Source organism: Chelonoidis abingdonii, chromosome 13 (assembly GCF_003597395.2).
Source record: "Chelonoidis abingdonii isolate Lonesome George chromosome 13, CheloAbing_2.0, whole genome shotgun sequence".
Taxonomy (NCBI): Eukaryota; Metazoa; Chordata; order Testudines; family Testudinidae; genus Chelonoidis; species Chelonoidis abingdonii.
The window spans coordinates 14501829-14515878 of NC_133781.1; the positions used below are offsets into that span (position 1 = coordinate 14501829).

The 14050-nt window shown below is 46.7% G+C and overlaps 1 protein-coding gene across 1 annotated transcript in view; it reads left to right on the top strand.

The window, feature by feature from the left end:
• Positions 1-14050, top strand: part of SEPTIN9 (septin 9) — a 281197-nt gene that overhangs the window by 30027 nt on the left and 237120 nt on the right. Inside the window, exon 2 of the mRNA XM_032792784.2 lies at positions 11214-11270. Within this exon, the coding sequence (XP_032648675.1) occupies positions 11214-11270 (57 nt within the window). The remainder of the gene's footprint in view (positions 1-11213; positions 11271-14050) is intronic.

Genomic DNA, 14050 nt, shown 5'->3' on the forward strand with positions numbered 1-14050 from the left:
AACTGTAAGAGGGGGGCAAAGCAGAGTAGGGGAAAAACCTCCAGATGCAGGGAGTCGCACAGCAGGATATTCAAAAAGCACCTAGCTGCATCTTTAGGCACCCAAATCCCTTTCAAGTCCCCGGTTCTTTTTTTTTCTATTCCGCTTTGCCCTCCTCTTGAATTTAGCATTAAAAATCCGTGTAAGACACAAGGCAAAACATGCAAAGAATGTTATTAGCTTATTTAGTGGAGTTGCCCTGGCTGTGTCTGTGGCAGGTTTTATGGAAAGAGCCCTACAGGGAGGATTCAAAGCTTCTTAGCATCCATAGCCATAAACCTCCCTCTGCCAAACTGCTTGTGGATAATAGTCATCACTGCCATTATCTATAAGTAGTTCACACCTACCCAGTGCTTCATGGTGCTAGTAACAAGTAGGGACATTTAGGAAGAGATCCTGGGGCTTCCCTATAAGCAGGGAAGTGTTATTCACCCACTTTTACAGATAGGTGCCTGCCAAGAAGAATTGAATTGCACTGAGTGAATCAATGGCCCCACCATATTTAGAGCAGAACAGTTCCTGACTCCCTATCTAGGGTTTGCTTCTGCGGACTGCACTACGTGAACAGCTGATCAGCTGTTTGCTCTTCAAACCCTGCAGCCTTGTTCCTAGGGGACACTGTTGAAAGTGAATGGAACACCAAGCTGTGACTAGGGATAGGGCCAAAGCTGTAAAACAGCCATCTAGATGCTCAATGTCCCAAGAGGCCAGCCACCATCTGGGCTCAAGTGGCTGGCTCAAGGCCACTGAAAGAGTCTGTGTCAAATCTGGGGCTTAAATCTAGGTCTACCAACCCCAGAATGCTAGAGACCACAAATCTGAAGGAGACTTAAACAAGAGAGGTCCTGATTCACCAATGCACCTTGTGGGGCTGCTTACAGAAGTGCAAAATGAATGTAAAATGCTCCGCCTGTGATCTGATTGTGTGTTACATCCACGCTGCACTGTGTAAATAACTACACAAGCTAAGCTGAAGCAAGCCCCGGGTATGTGATTGCAAACTACTGAGGCCAAGTTGCTTCAGGGTGAAGAGCACGATCCTTTTAGATTGTTTGTGGGCCTGTATCTGATTTTTTTTTTTTTCCCACTTGGTAAGGTGAGAACTTGATTGAGTGAGTTTGGTTAATTGGTTTTGAGGCCCCCTACCTGAATTCAAGGACTGATACACTTAACAAAGGAGGAGCTGAGGAGAGTCAACAGACACCTCTTATAAGCCTTCTTCTTTACACATTCCATCCTCCTCTGGGAAAAATCAACATTTGTCTTTCTGAGTCTGACAAACAACAGCATTATGTACTCCATCCTGAAAGCAGCTTTCTGGTGATCAATTCTGCAGTGTCAGTCCGGGGACTGGAGGGGGGAACCCTCTAAAATAGAAGCCAGAGAGCGCTGCGTGTTTGAAATCAGAGCAGGAAAGCACTAAGGGCCACTGGGGAAAATCTGCAGCTGAAAACCAAAAGCATCTGTTGAATTGCACTGAGCGAATGCGAAGAGAGCAGGAAACAGAGTTTTTAAAATGCCTGTATTTTTGAGCCACACGTTGCTGTGCAGTGTTCCAAAGCTCTGCAGAATGTCAGAGTGCACCGAAGCTTTGCCATGGGAGTTTTCATCCCCAACCAGAGCCTAGAATAGTATGGGGCTGAGGGCAGGAGGGGAGAGTCTTGGGACCATTTGATCTCCTGTGGACATATGAGTCCGTATTTAAAATTTCTCTTCCCTCCATGAAAACATATAAGGGATCTCTCTAGCCTGGGGGTGGCCCTGGGATTGCTTTGTGACAGGAGAGTTTCAGAAAGCTTGGTGCTTCGGCTGGGTGATGAGCACCCCAAAGGTTGAATACTGAAAGCTTTTTGGAGGTAGGAACCAACCGTTTGTTCTGTGTTTGTTCAGTGCATAGCACAGTGGGGTCCAGCTCCTAGATGCCTCTGCAAGATACATAGCTCAGCGAATTATTATTATTATTATTATTTTATTATTTGAGGCTCATGAGGTTGCGGAGCAGGGCTGAAGGTCTTGTGAGAGCTGGTTACCACAGATTTCCGGTATTTCCTCCTTCCAGCCTGGCCAGAAATTGGAGATGGGCTGGAGCCATTTGTTCAAATACCCAGGCCTGCCCCCAGAACATTGCTGGGCCTGATAAAAAGTAAAGGGCAGCCAGATCTCAACCATGCCTAGTTTGGTTTTGCAAACTCTGACTAAAGAGATTTTTTTGTTTGTTTGTTTGTTTAAAACCAAATTCACCTCTTGGTTTAAATCCATCTCTCATGGGAATACCACAAGAGCAGCATTTCACTTGGCATGTCACACCCTCCTTTTCTGAGCTCGGGTGGAATCACAGAATCATAGAATATCAGGGTTGGAAGGGACTTCAGGAGGTCATCTAGTCCAACTCCCTGCTCAAAGCAGGACCAATTCCCAACTAAATCATCCTAGCCAGGGCTTTGTCAAGCCTGACCTTAAAAACCTCTAAGGAAGGAGATTCCACCACCTCCCTAGGTAACCCATTCTAGTGTTTCACCACTCTCTGAGTGAAAAAGTTTTTCCTAATATTCAACCTAAACTTCCCCCACTGCAGCTTGAGACCATTACTCCCTGTTCTGTCATCAGGTACTACTGAGAACAGTCTAGATCCATCCTCTTTGGAAACCCCTTTCAGATAGTTGAAAGCAGCTATCAAATCCCTCCCCATTCTTCTCTTCTGCAGACTAAACAATCCCAGTTCCCTCAGCCTTTCCTCATATCATGTGCTCCAGCCCCCTAATCATTTTTTTGCCCTCGCTGGACTCTTTCCAGTTTTTCCATATCCTTCTTGTAGTGTAGGGCCCAAAACTGGACACAGTACTCCAGATGAGGCCTCACCAATGTTGAATAGAGGGGAATGATCACATTCCTCGATGTGCTGGCAATGCCCCTACTTATACAGCCCAAAATGCCATTAGCCTTCTTGGCAACAAGGGCACATTGTTGACTCATATCCAGCTTCTCGTCCACTGTAATCCCTAGGTCCTTTTCTGAAGAACTGCTTCCTAGTCATTCGGTCCCTAGTCTTTAAGCTTGGAAGCTTTGTGTGGTAAATGTGGGGGGCGGCAGTTAGAGGAACATCAACAACTAGGACTCTAGTACATTTCAAAAAGAGAAATACAAGTAGTTTCAGGCATGATACCTGCCCCTGAGTCACCTTCCTGATTGTTATGGTTTCACACTGTATTATTTTCATATTCATTTAAAAATGTTTCTCTCCCCATTGCTGTGTGAATCCCTCACAAAGAGCAGAGGAAATGGTGAAATTGACTCCCTACACAAAGAAGCTATTTCTCCAGAGCCTGGTAACTGGTGTAATTATTTACACTTGTACAAAGGTGTATTCAGGGAGTGTGATTTGCCAGTGAAGTCACATGGTACCAATTCTGCTACCTGATTGCATGACAGATTTTTAAACCAGAGGAGCATGAGTGATGACTAACGCCCTTTACCGTACAAATAATCGCTTGTGCTAACATTTTTGATGCCTTCATAACTCACCAGCATCTTCCTGAATAGATGGCAGATGTCCAGGCACTCATGAATAATGAATAACATTCCCACTAACAACAATGAACAGATCCAACCACTCCCATCTGTGGAACTATTTGTAACTCCCGTTTTGTACGATTCATCCAGCCCTCCTCCTCCCTGTGTGTATTCTGGACTGAAAAGCTCTCAGCAATACCCAGAGGCCATTTTAGCCCTTGAACATCTTATCATGGGATGTTGTGGATTCTCCATCACTGGAAATCTTTAAATCCAGACTGGATGTCTTTCTAAAAGACATGAACTATTTTGACTGCAAGTGAGTGGGCGTTATGCAGGAATGGGCAGAGTTAATGCAGGTCAGGCAGATGGTATTGATGGTCCTTTCTGACCTTAAACTCTATGGATTTGTTAATCACTCTCTGATCATAACTGGAGAGGAACTAAGTTTAAAACTCTCAATCTCAATTCCTTTTCCTGCTCTAAGCTTGGGAACATTCAAGTCTCAGCTTTGCAACTGGGGCTCACCTCCATCCGTAATCACCATTTACATAGTTCTACCTTTTGGCCACTGCTCAATGGCAGAATGATGACCTTCCAAGCGACCCACATGGCAGCTAGTACCATGCGTCGTGCCCAGTACAAGATATGTGGGCAGTTTATTCATACCAATTCCCCAGCAGCTTGCTGGAGAGATGACTGTGCTCCAGCTGTTGACCAGATTCTGAGCGCCTGTAAATCACCACAGCTCCATTAAAGTTAACAGAGCTTGGCCAGTTTACACCAGCTTAGAATCTGATCCCTGATCTGCACAAGCTTGCTGAGCACTGACAATTCTGCCACTTAGGCCATGCAGTGTTTGTAGGCATCAGTGCACCTAGGCACGTGCCACAGTTACATGAGCACACCGGCAAGTAGCTGCATCAGAAATAGGAATTGATCCATGCCTGAATCCATTACCAGTGTAAACTAGGGAACTGCAGATGCAGCCCTGTCTTTCTTCCAGTGAGAGGTCTGTTTGCAGCACACTGCAGCTGCTGCCAGAGACATGTGATCCAGGATGAAAAGCAAAAGAAACCATACACATGGGTTGTGTTTTTGTCCAGCTGTGCTCAGCTTATTTGGAGATCGTCTCCTTTACACAGAACTTGGAGAAAGTATCGGGTTCTTCAGTGCGTGTTTCTGATTAGGGCTGGAGCTCAGTTTCACATATTGCTTTTTGGGTTTAGTGGTGAGAGTGGATTTAGAGCGAATGAAGGAGAAGTACTAATTGCAGTGGCTGGAGTCAGGCATAGATTTCTGCCCCCATTACCTGCAATGTTCTGCAAATAAATGCCACTCCTAGACTTCATCAACTTTGCTACTTCCAAGCTGTTCCAATGCAGCTCCATCCTCACCCGTGGCACCCTTTGCTGTTACACTTCTAGTGCTTTGTTGAACAGACCTGGTCAGGGTTGTTGAGCTAGCAGAGAACTTCGGAGTTATGAATACCAGAGTTACATACTGACCGGTCAACCACACAGCTCATTTGGAACTAGAAGTACACTATTGGGGGCAGGAGACAAAAAGAAAAAAGCACCTACAGTTCTGTGTTAAACAGAAACTACTAAAAAAATCAAGGGAAAGCTGCATTTTTCTTCTGCAGAGTAAAGTTTCAAAGCTATATTAAGTCAATGTTCAGTTGTGAACTTTTGAAAGAACCAGAATGTTTTGTTCAGAGCTACAAACAACCTCCATCCCCAAGGTGTTTAAACTCTAGTCTTCTACTGAATGTGATGTGAGCAAACGGGAATGGGACTCATCCAACCCATTTTCAGTTATGTCCTGAGTCAGCATTTGAACGTCACAGCTTTGGCAGACCTCCAGCATCCAGACACCAGAGAGAACGGTAAAGAAGTCATTGCGGACTTGCCTATGCACTGTGGATCAGCCCTACTGCAGAATTTCCCTTTTTGTATTATGAGCTTTGGTCCCAACCTTCAACAGCTTAACTAGCATTTCCAGAGGTTGTTCATGAAGGCAGGGTTTAGGGTCAGGTTTTGCATCGGTAGTAACCGTCTGAGACAGTCATTTTCCACCAACAGCAATTCTTCTAGATGCACTAGACCTGATTTCCCATTGACCTACAGCCTACCCTGGCCCTAGTATCATTTACACTAGTGCAAAATGGAATATGGGTGCATTTTACACACACTTTGCATTGGTGGCACAAGAGGTGCGAGGCAATGGGGAATTGGGCCCTGTATTGTCTGGGGGTTGTGAGACTGCCAAAGTTCCTGGGCCTGATTCTGATCTTGCTCGAACTGATGCAACCCCAGTGGATTTGCTGCTGGCTTGCACAGCTATAGAAGGGATTTCAGTCAGGTCCAGGATGCTTTGGGGATGCCACTGTATTCCTTTGGTCCCTATGGGCCTAGGGTGCAGGTCTGGGAGTGATTCTGCCTTGATTACAAACTGCTACAGGATACTGTTCAGCCAGAGATTAGAGGACAGTGGTAAGCATCCCTAATGCTATCCTTGTGCATAACCGGGATATGTCCATGCTGTGGAATGAACTGCTCTTAGACGTCCTATTTTGACTGATGGACTGTTCCATTTTAAAATTACACAGAGGGACTGTGGGGAAACTGCCTTAATTTCAACCAGATAAGATGTATTTAATTCTTATTCCAGTACTTTATAGCTTGGGCCGGGGGTGCTTCTGCTGCTATTAGAGGGAAAACTCATAGACAGTATATGTAGGATAGAAGCCTTTGATTTTTCCTTCCTAGTCCCATAGCCCAGAACCAGAGCTGCATATGCCTCCATGCTATAAATAGAGGTAACCCCAGAATGCTTCTAACATGCAGATACTGTGTCACCCGCCTGCACTGCAGTCTTTACAATGATCTGGGGAGAGGAATACATTTTCTTGCTGATTGCATTTGCATTTATGAAACATTCTCTCTCCTGTCCTGTGAGACTGGAGTCTTTTCACATTACTTAACTGCTTTCCTATGATCAGTCTTGACAGATTGTCTCTCTGTGGAGAAGTCTAGAGGATAGCACAGTGGACTGGGAATCAGGAGAAGTAGATTCTATTTTTGGCTCTGCCTCTGGTTTTCTAGGTGACCTTGGGCAAGTTACTTCACCCCTCTGTGCCTTAGTTTCCCTGTCTGTAAAATGGGGGAAATAATACTTTGTAAAGCACTTTGAGAGCTACCAATGAAAACCACAGTATAAAAGCTTGGTATTTTTGTTTTTAAAGCTTCATATGGTGTTGCCTAGTGGTTAAAGCAGCCAACTCGCTGCCAGGATACCTGGGCTCTAATCCTGTCTCTGCTACTGACTTACTGTGTGAACTTGGGCCAGTCACTTTAGCCCCTTCTTGCTAGGTTTCAGCCTTTCTTGCCATACCCTATCTAAAGAAGTGTTGTTAAAATTATTTTTTAACAAAGAAAATGTGTGTGGCAAAAGTGAAAACAATCTCCAAAATATCCAGTCCAACTTCCTGAAAAAAATCTCCTTTTGGGCCAAAATCAGGTGAAGAAAATCTTGGGAATGTTTCCGAAGGTGGTGGCAGAAATAACCCCAAACACAAGAGATTGCAATGCTGTTTGTGTTACATTACCACCTAGAGGCCCCAGGTGAGGTTGGGGCTCCACTGTGCTAGGTACTGTGCAAACACCTGGTAAGAAGCAAAACTAGCCCTGGACAATTTACAGACTAAATTTAAACCTTCTCCCAGGCGGAGCCAGCAGCAGCCAGACCCGGGTTCAATATCTAGCGGTTCCTTTCCATCAATACAATACAAAACCAGCTCAAGCCCCCACCCAGTAACGTGGGAAAATGATACGTCATCCCTGGGCGCCTCTGAGAGGCAATACTTCCCCACTTGCAAGCACAGAGTCTGAGTGCAGAAAAGAAACTTTTAATAAAAGGAGGGAAGTAACTGGGCATTAATGTGGGAAAACACCGCAAACAGGGTTCATAACCATAAACCATGAGCAAAATACCCACCCCCAAATAAGTTGGGCAGTGTCTTTTTCCCCTCAGGTTCTTAAGTCCAGCAACCCAAAAGTCCCTTTACTGTGCCTGTCCTTCTCTGCACCCCACTCACGGATGCTTTCCTTTGTCAGTGCAGACCCAGAGTTCAGAGGTGCATCTGCAGAGTTCACCTCCCACCCTGGGTGGAAGTAAGGAGGCACCTTATTCACTCCACTGCTTGGGCACTCCCCTGCCGCTTCCTGTGCCTCTCCACCAGCCATCCTGCTGGCCACTCATGGCACCTTTCTGCCAGCCACCCTGCTGGCTGCTCACTCTGCTTCTCCAACTCCACCAGCCACTCATTTGCCAGCCAACTGTCAGTCACCTTCTGCTGCCATCTGTCTCTCTGCCATGACCTCTACACATCAGTCTCTTAGTGATTCGCAACTCTTTGCAGACTGGGCAGAGACAGTGCCCTGTCTCAAGTGATTTCAGCTCTCAGTGACTGAGCATTTAAAATAACAAAAGAGGTGCCTAATGAAGCGTATTTAGCTCTTTCTTTGAACAATGGGGAGGAACAGGTTAACAAAGTCTTTCAACTAAGGGTGACCCCCCCCCCATGTGGGACAGATTAAGCAAAATCCTGCTTCCTTGTATTCCTACAATAATTACAACATTGGTAATCATATTTCACTAACCCAGCATTCAGTACTAAGGTGTTTTGTAACCCAACACCAGCCAAAGTTAATCACTTTAACACCACTCTATCTGCTGAGCAGGAGCAACTGTATTTACATAAACACACCCAAAGTCTCTCCCCTTCCCAGCTAGCTGTCAGGGGAGCATTCATTCAGACCCTGCTTACATCAATAGACAAGGAAACAGAGAGGTGCCCAAGGTCGCACCGAAGGTCAATGGGAGAAATGGGAATAGAACCCAAGTCTACTGAGTTCCACACCAAAGTCTTGTCCGCTAGACTCCTGCCTTGTGCTGTCTGATAATGGAAGTTGTTTACAAACTGAACTGCTGGGAGTTCTATCAGACCCCTACTGATACAGATACAGCTGTTGAAGGGACAGGCTTTCTTCCATCTGCATTCGCACATGCACAATAGAGCAGTGTTTGCCAGTAGAGGGGGAACATCAGTCTCAATTTTTTCCTTTTGAAATCTGGACTTTTTACTGTCCCCCTTGCATAGGGTGATTCTGCCATGGGGGTTCTCCCTTTCCCTCCTCTGGGGACGAGGAACAGGGTGCGTCGTCTTGGAACTGGCCCAGTGGTTCAGCCACGTGGCTTCGCAGTCATAGAGGCTTTTTTATATTACGAAAGGAAAGTGGAGAAATGCACCCGCATGGATCTGAGCATGAGACGCTTTTTCCAAGTGGAGTTGCCAGCCAGAAACCCCTGTCCCAGGACAGTTAGCATGAGGTTTGTTGCCTTCCTCAGCTCCCTCTTTTTTTCTTGTTTTAAAATAAGACACAAGCTGTTCCAGCTGAGAGGCTGGAGCAATAATACTTAACTCAATGTTTCAAGGCTCTGGGATGTAGGCGCACCCTGGTTATCTGACTGGTTGCTGCAGGGTGGGAGAAAAAGACACTTACTAGTGAGAGCAGCAAAGAGTCTTGTGGCACCTTCTAGACTAACAGACGTACTGGAGCACGAGCTTTCGTGGGTGAATACCCACTTCGTCGGATGCATGTGACGAAGTGGGTATTCACCCACGAAAGCTCATGCTCCAATACATCTGTTAGTCTATAAGGTGCCACAGGACTCTTTGCTGCTCTTACAGATCCAGACTAACACGGCTACCCCTCTGATACTAGTGAGCTATCTCTAAATGAAGATGCATTGATCAAAAAGTAGAGAGTTCCAAATCTACTTGCATCCTGAAGGTTGCAAGTGGGCTGGGGACCTTAGTGGAAATTCCTGTTCAAAATGCCCTAGTGGCCAATGAGGGTTTGGAAAGAGTAGTGCATCTACTTGGCTACAAGTTACTGGGACTACTGGATCTTAGAGACATTGGTCCTCTAGTCGTCTTCTTAGCATATGCACAACATGCCTCAGGTGACACATGACCAGGATTCATCATCGAATTTGGACCACTGGTTGGATCATTAGCTCCCCGGCTTGGGCAGGGAACTGATGAGGAGTGCGAAGTGAACGTTGATCCATGCCCCTCAGTCTCCAGCAGAAACCAAGAGAGACTGAAGGATTCTGTTTGGAATCTCTTGGAATTTCCTGTATGGGGAATTGTAGACTATGGGAGCCAGATTAGCTGATCCACTGGATCCATTATGTACTTGCCACTGCTTGTAGCATCAAAGCACTGTGGAGTTAGTTAGAGAGGGGCAGCCTTGATTCCTGGATATGCCCAATTCATTTGTTTTCAATCAGAGATGGTTAATAAGGCAAATTTAATGCCCACAGCACAAGTGGAAGATGAATGGTTGTGGCTATCCTCACATGGGCAATTTGTGGCACAAGGGAGGTAAATGACTTGCCAAGGAGTAGGTAGCAGAACTGGAGACAGAACCCAGGAATCCCTGCTAGCAGTCCATTGCTCTAACCAGTAGACAGCACTGCCTTGCTGACAGTGCAGCATCACCCAGCTATATGGAGGAGGGTATGTGGAATGGAATAAAGGAGAGATTTTGTCACCTTCTAAAGAAAAATATGTTCCAGGATGGGGTAAACTTCCTCTGCAACTATCTCCCTGCCACTGTTTGGGTGGCAGCTGGGTGGTTCACACACACTGCTATGGAAAGACTAACTCATTAAAAAAGGCCTCTCAAACCAAGCCAAATTCAGGTGTGTCTCTTCTGGCTGACCATCAGGCCAGAACACAGGGATGTGTCTAATATTTCAGCCAGTTTAGCTACACTAATACAGATGCTATGTGATAACTTTGATCTATCTGGTCCTTCTGCATTAACTTTGCTGGTGGAAGGATCCTCTCTGACAGGCACGGAACTAGCAGTGGGTACCACTCACTAGGGTCCTGGCCCAGAATGTCTCCACAGACATGTCAGGAGCATGCTGCAGTCAGGGAGTGTGGTCTGCAGTGCTGCACACAGGCCATTGCAGCCCCCTGTGCTGATCTAACTTGCACCAGAGGCAGAGCTGGCTCTGGGCAGTTCCAGGATATGGGAGGCACATTTCATCTCCTCTTAGTCCCTGTACCATGCATGCACACACTGGATGCATGCACCAGCGTAGACATTTATTTGGGTCTAATATTGTTGTGTTTGCATGTCTTAGCAACACTCACTTCACTGCAAGATCCAGGAGTGGGAATGTGTGTGTTTTCCTGTTGGAGAAAACATTGCCACGCATGAATATCTATAGTAAAAAAGTTATAGGGTGAAAGGGGTGCGTGGGTGTGTGTCCCCTACTCAATTACTTCAGGACTTTCTTCTCCAATTTCATGACCACTAAACATGCTTGCAGTTTCTGATACCGCAGGATAATAGTAACAACCACTATTAGCCATTGTGTACTTCAGGGGCAACTGGAGGTTACTAGTGAGCTATTTCTCCATTCAGAATACCAATTCTTGAGTTTTCATAGGGAATGTTTCTGTACAAAGCAGACACCAGCAGAAGAAGCGTGGCTTGGCAGATCAGGAATCACAGTGTGGACACCGAACCAGGCTCACATTAGACAGTCACGCACCTTATCACTGATTTTTCTTGCTCTAGGAATCTCCAGGACCTCCAGTGGGAGACTTCGGCGACTCGGTGACCCGACAAGTCCAAGTAAGTGGCATTAACACACCTATTTCCTTGAGTCGTTCTCCTCTAATAGAAAGGTCGCCTATCCCATGCTTGCCTCCTGGGGCTATCAGAGACAATCTGTCTCGCCTTCTGTCAAACAACAAGCACTGCTAGAAGGGAAAGCTGGCTGCTAATGAACGCAGAGAAATGCTTCCGTACCCTATGTATTCTACACTATAGAATTAGAGATGAATTACCTGTTGAATGATGGATCCGCACATCAGGTCAAGGGTCCGACACCAGTGAGCAGAAAGTGAGAGTGCCCTGAGGTTGAATTAATGGCTCTCTCTCACTCTCTAAGCCATTATTTTTTGTTGCACGTGGAGATTTACGGATTATGTGTGCTTGTGCTTAAAATGACATTCTTAATTGCAGCTTAACATGATTTAAGCGGTTTCCACCATTCAGGAGGAAGCTGGTGAGAGGGTTTCTCTCTTTAAACAGGTGTCTCCCAGACTCATTACTGCACAGCTCTCTTGTACCCCTTCGGAGGCTTTCAGCATTTGAGCCACACTTGCTCTGCAGCCCCATCTGTATCGTATGTGCTGAGCTTTAGAGTCCTGCTGATATTAACTGTGTGAACTCAGCCCAAACTGGTGAAAGAATTATGGGGCAATAGGGAAAGTGCTTGAGGGCAGTACCGACTTTAGGCATAGGAGATACAAGCAGTTATAGAGTCATAGATTTCTGAGGCCAAAAAGAACCATTGGCTCTAGTCTGACCTGGGACTGACCAGAGCCAGCTTGAACCGTGGTGTAGCTTACACCCAGCCTGAGGGCTGGCTAGCTTGCAGCGGTTCCTGGAGGGCTGAGCTTAGCAAGAAGGCCACATCTGAAATAGCACCATGTTAGCGCAGGAGTCCCAAATGTCCCTCTTGTCCAGGTCTCAGCAGGAGGTCAGTGGACTCTGGCTGGAAGAGCAGAAGGGAATCACCTCGTATGGGAGATGTTGCAGATGTTCCCAGTAGAAAGATGCTCACTGCATCCAGTGCAAAGGATTCTGGGGCAAGGCTGAGCCTATTTGATCCTGGCAGAACGAGGGACAGAAGCCCACTAGAACGAAAGGCCCAGTTGGGTCCCAGAGCCCAGAAAACTGATTACAGGGGACCAAAAAGAAAACCAGAAGGCGGGTGAAGGTCAGAGGTACAAAGGAAGGGTTCTGGCTGGAGCAGGGTTGGAAGGGCAGAGGTGCTGTGTTTAGGCCAATAATACGCTAGGGCCAATCTTGCTTAAGGGATCCTGGTGCCTAAAGTGATGGTTGAAATCTAAATGCACCCTGGCTACAGGTCCTTCCAATACACTGACCCTTTGACAAGTACCCCCAGCCTCTCCTCTTCCGATGGCTCCCTTTCTAATGGCTGGCAGGGTTGTGGCTTGTGGAATAGGGTGACCAACTGTCCTAATTTTACAGGGACAGTCCCAATACTCGGAGCTTCTTCTTACATAGGCGCGTATTACCCCCCAAATCCTGTTCGGATTTTTCACATTTGCTATCTGGTCATGCTATCATGGAACCTTTGTGCAGTTGCTTCCATATCCAGAAGCCCGGCTCCAAAAGTTGTCACTTCCTCCTGTAGTGACATGGCTGAAGCTTGTCTCATGAGAATTCCCATTAGTGTCTATAGGAGTTCCATGCACGGAGGACTCACAGGATTATGGGTAACACTCTATTCCCTGTTCCCATCCAGGATTTTCTGCTTGCAGATATATGCTCCTGCAAATGCTGTTGGTGCCTTATTAAAGACTGGCTGGAAACTTGTCCCTAAAGCTTTCTTTTCTATCTATTGCGGTAGTGTTATTACAGCTAGAAGGAAAGCAGATTAGAAACTGTGCCACTGTTTGTCAAACGCTGTCCCTTTTCCAGCAAGATCCCTGCTGGCAGCTCCTCAGTTATGACTATTTAATGCCCAGGTGTCCCAGCCAAGTTCAGGGCTTCATGGTTATAGGCACTGTACAAATCCAGGGTAACAGACTTTGTCTGTTCCACGGGAGTAGACAAGACGGATGATGGGAGGGATGGGAAACAGGCTCAGAGAGGGGCAGTGCCTTGCCCAAGTTCACCCAGCAGGGCAGTGGCAGAGGCAGATTTGGAATCAAGATCTGCTCAGTGCCAGTTCGCTCCCCCATGTGCTGGCCCGCATGTTTGCAAGCTGGGAAATGGCTTCTCACTCCAACTGCTGCTGTACTGGGGACCGTGGGCACAGCTTCTCCTGAACAACCCCCACCCCCCATTGCAGTGGGAGTATGAGGAGTGGAGCTGGAGAACCAGGGTCAAGGTTCAGTTTTAGCTCAATGTGGCACTAGGGGGCTCAAGAGCCCAGCCAGGCCCAAGCTGCTTGCGCATAAAACTCTAGAGTCCCGGCACTTCACACTATCCGCTCAGCATCCATAACAGGTATCTTAGTTCTACCGCTTTGCCTGCCTGCTGCACCGCTTACTGCTAATACAAGCAGAGCGATGGATGGAGCAATCCAGATGGCCAGGGGAGGATGGTGGTGGGAACCCAAATCCAGTCTGTTTCTTGAATGTAAAGTTGCTTTACATCAGGGTCATGGTGCAGTGCACTTGCAGGAAGCTGTGCTGTCTCCACCGATGAAGAATCTGGTTTTGTACCTGGCTCCTCTGCACAGAGTCACAGCGAGCAGTAGCCATCTTGGGTCAGTCACTTGCGGGGAAGGGAGAACCTTTGTGGGTTTCATTCCCTTAATGTGAGCAGAATCTTTCACACCCACACGCCCGTATGAGTGTGAGCTCTGATCTCCT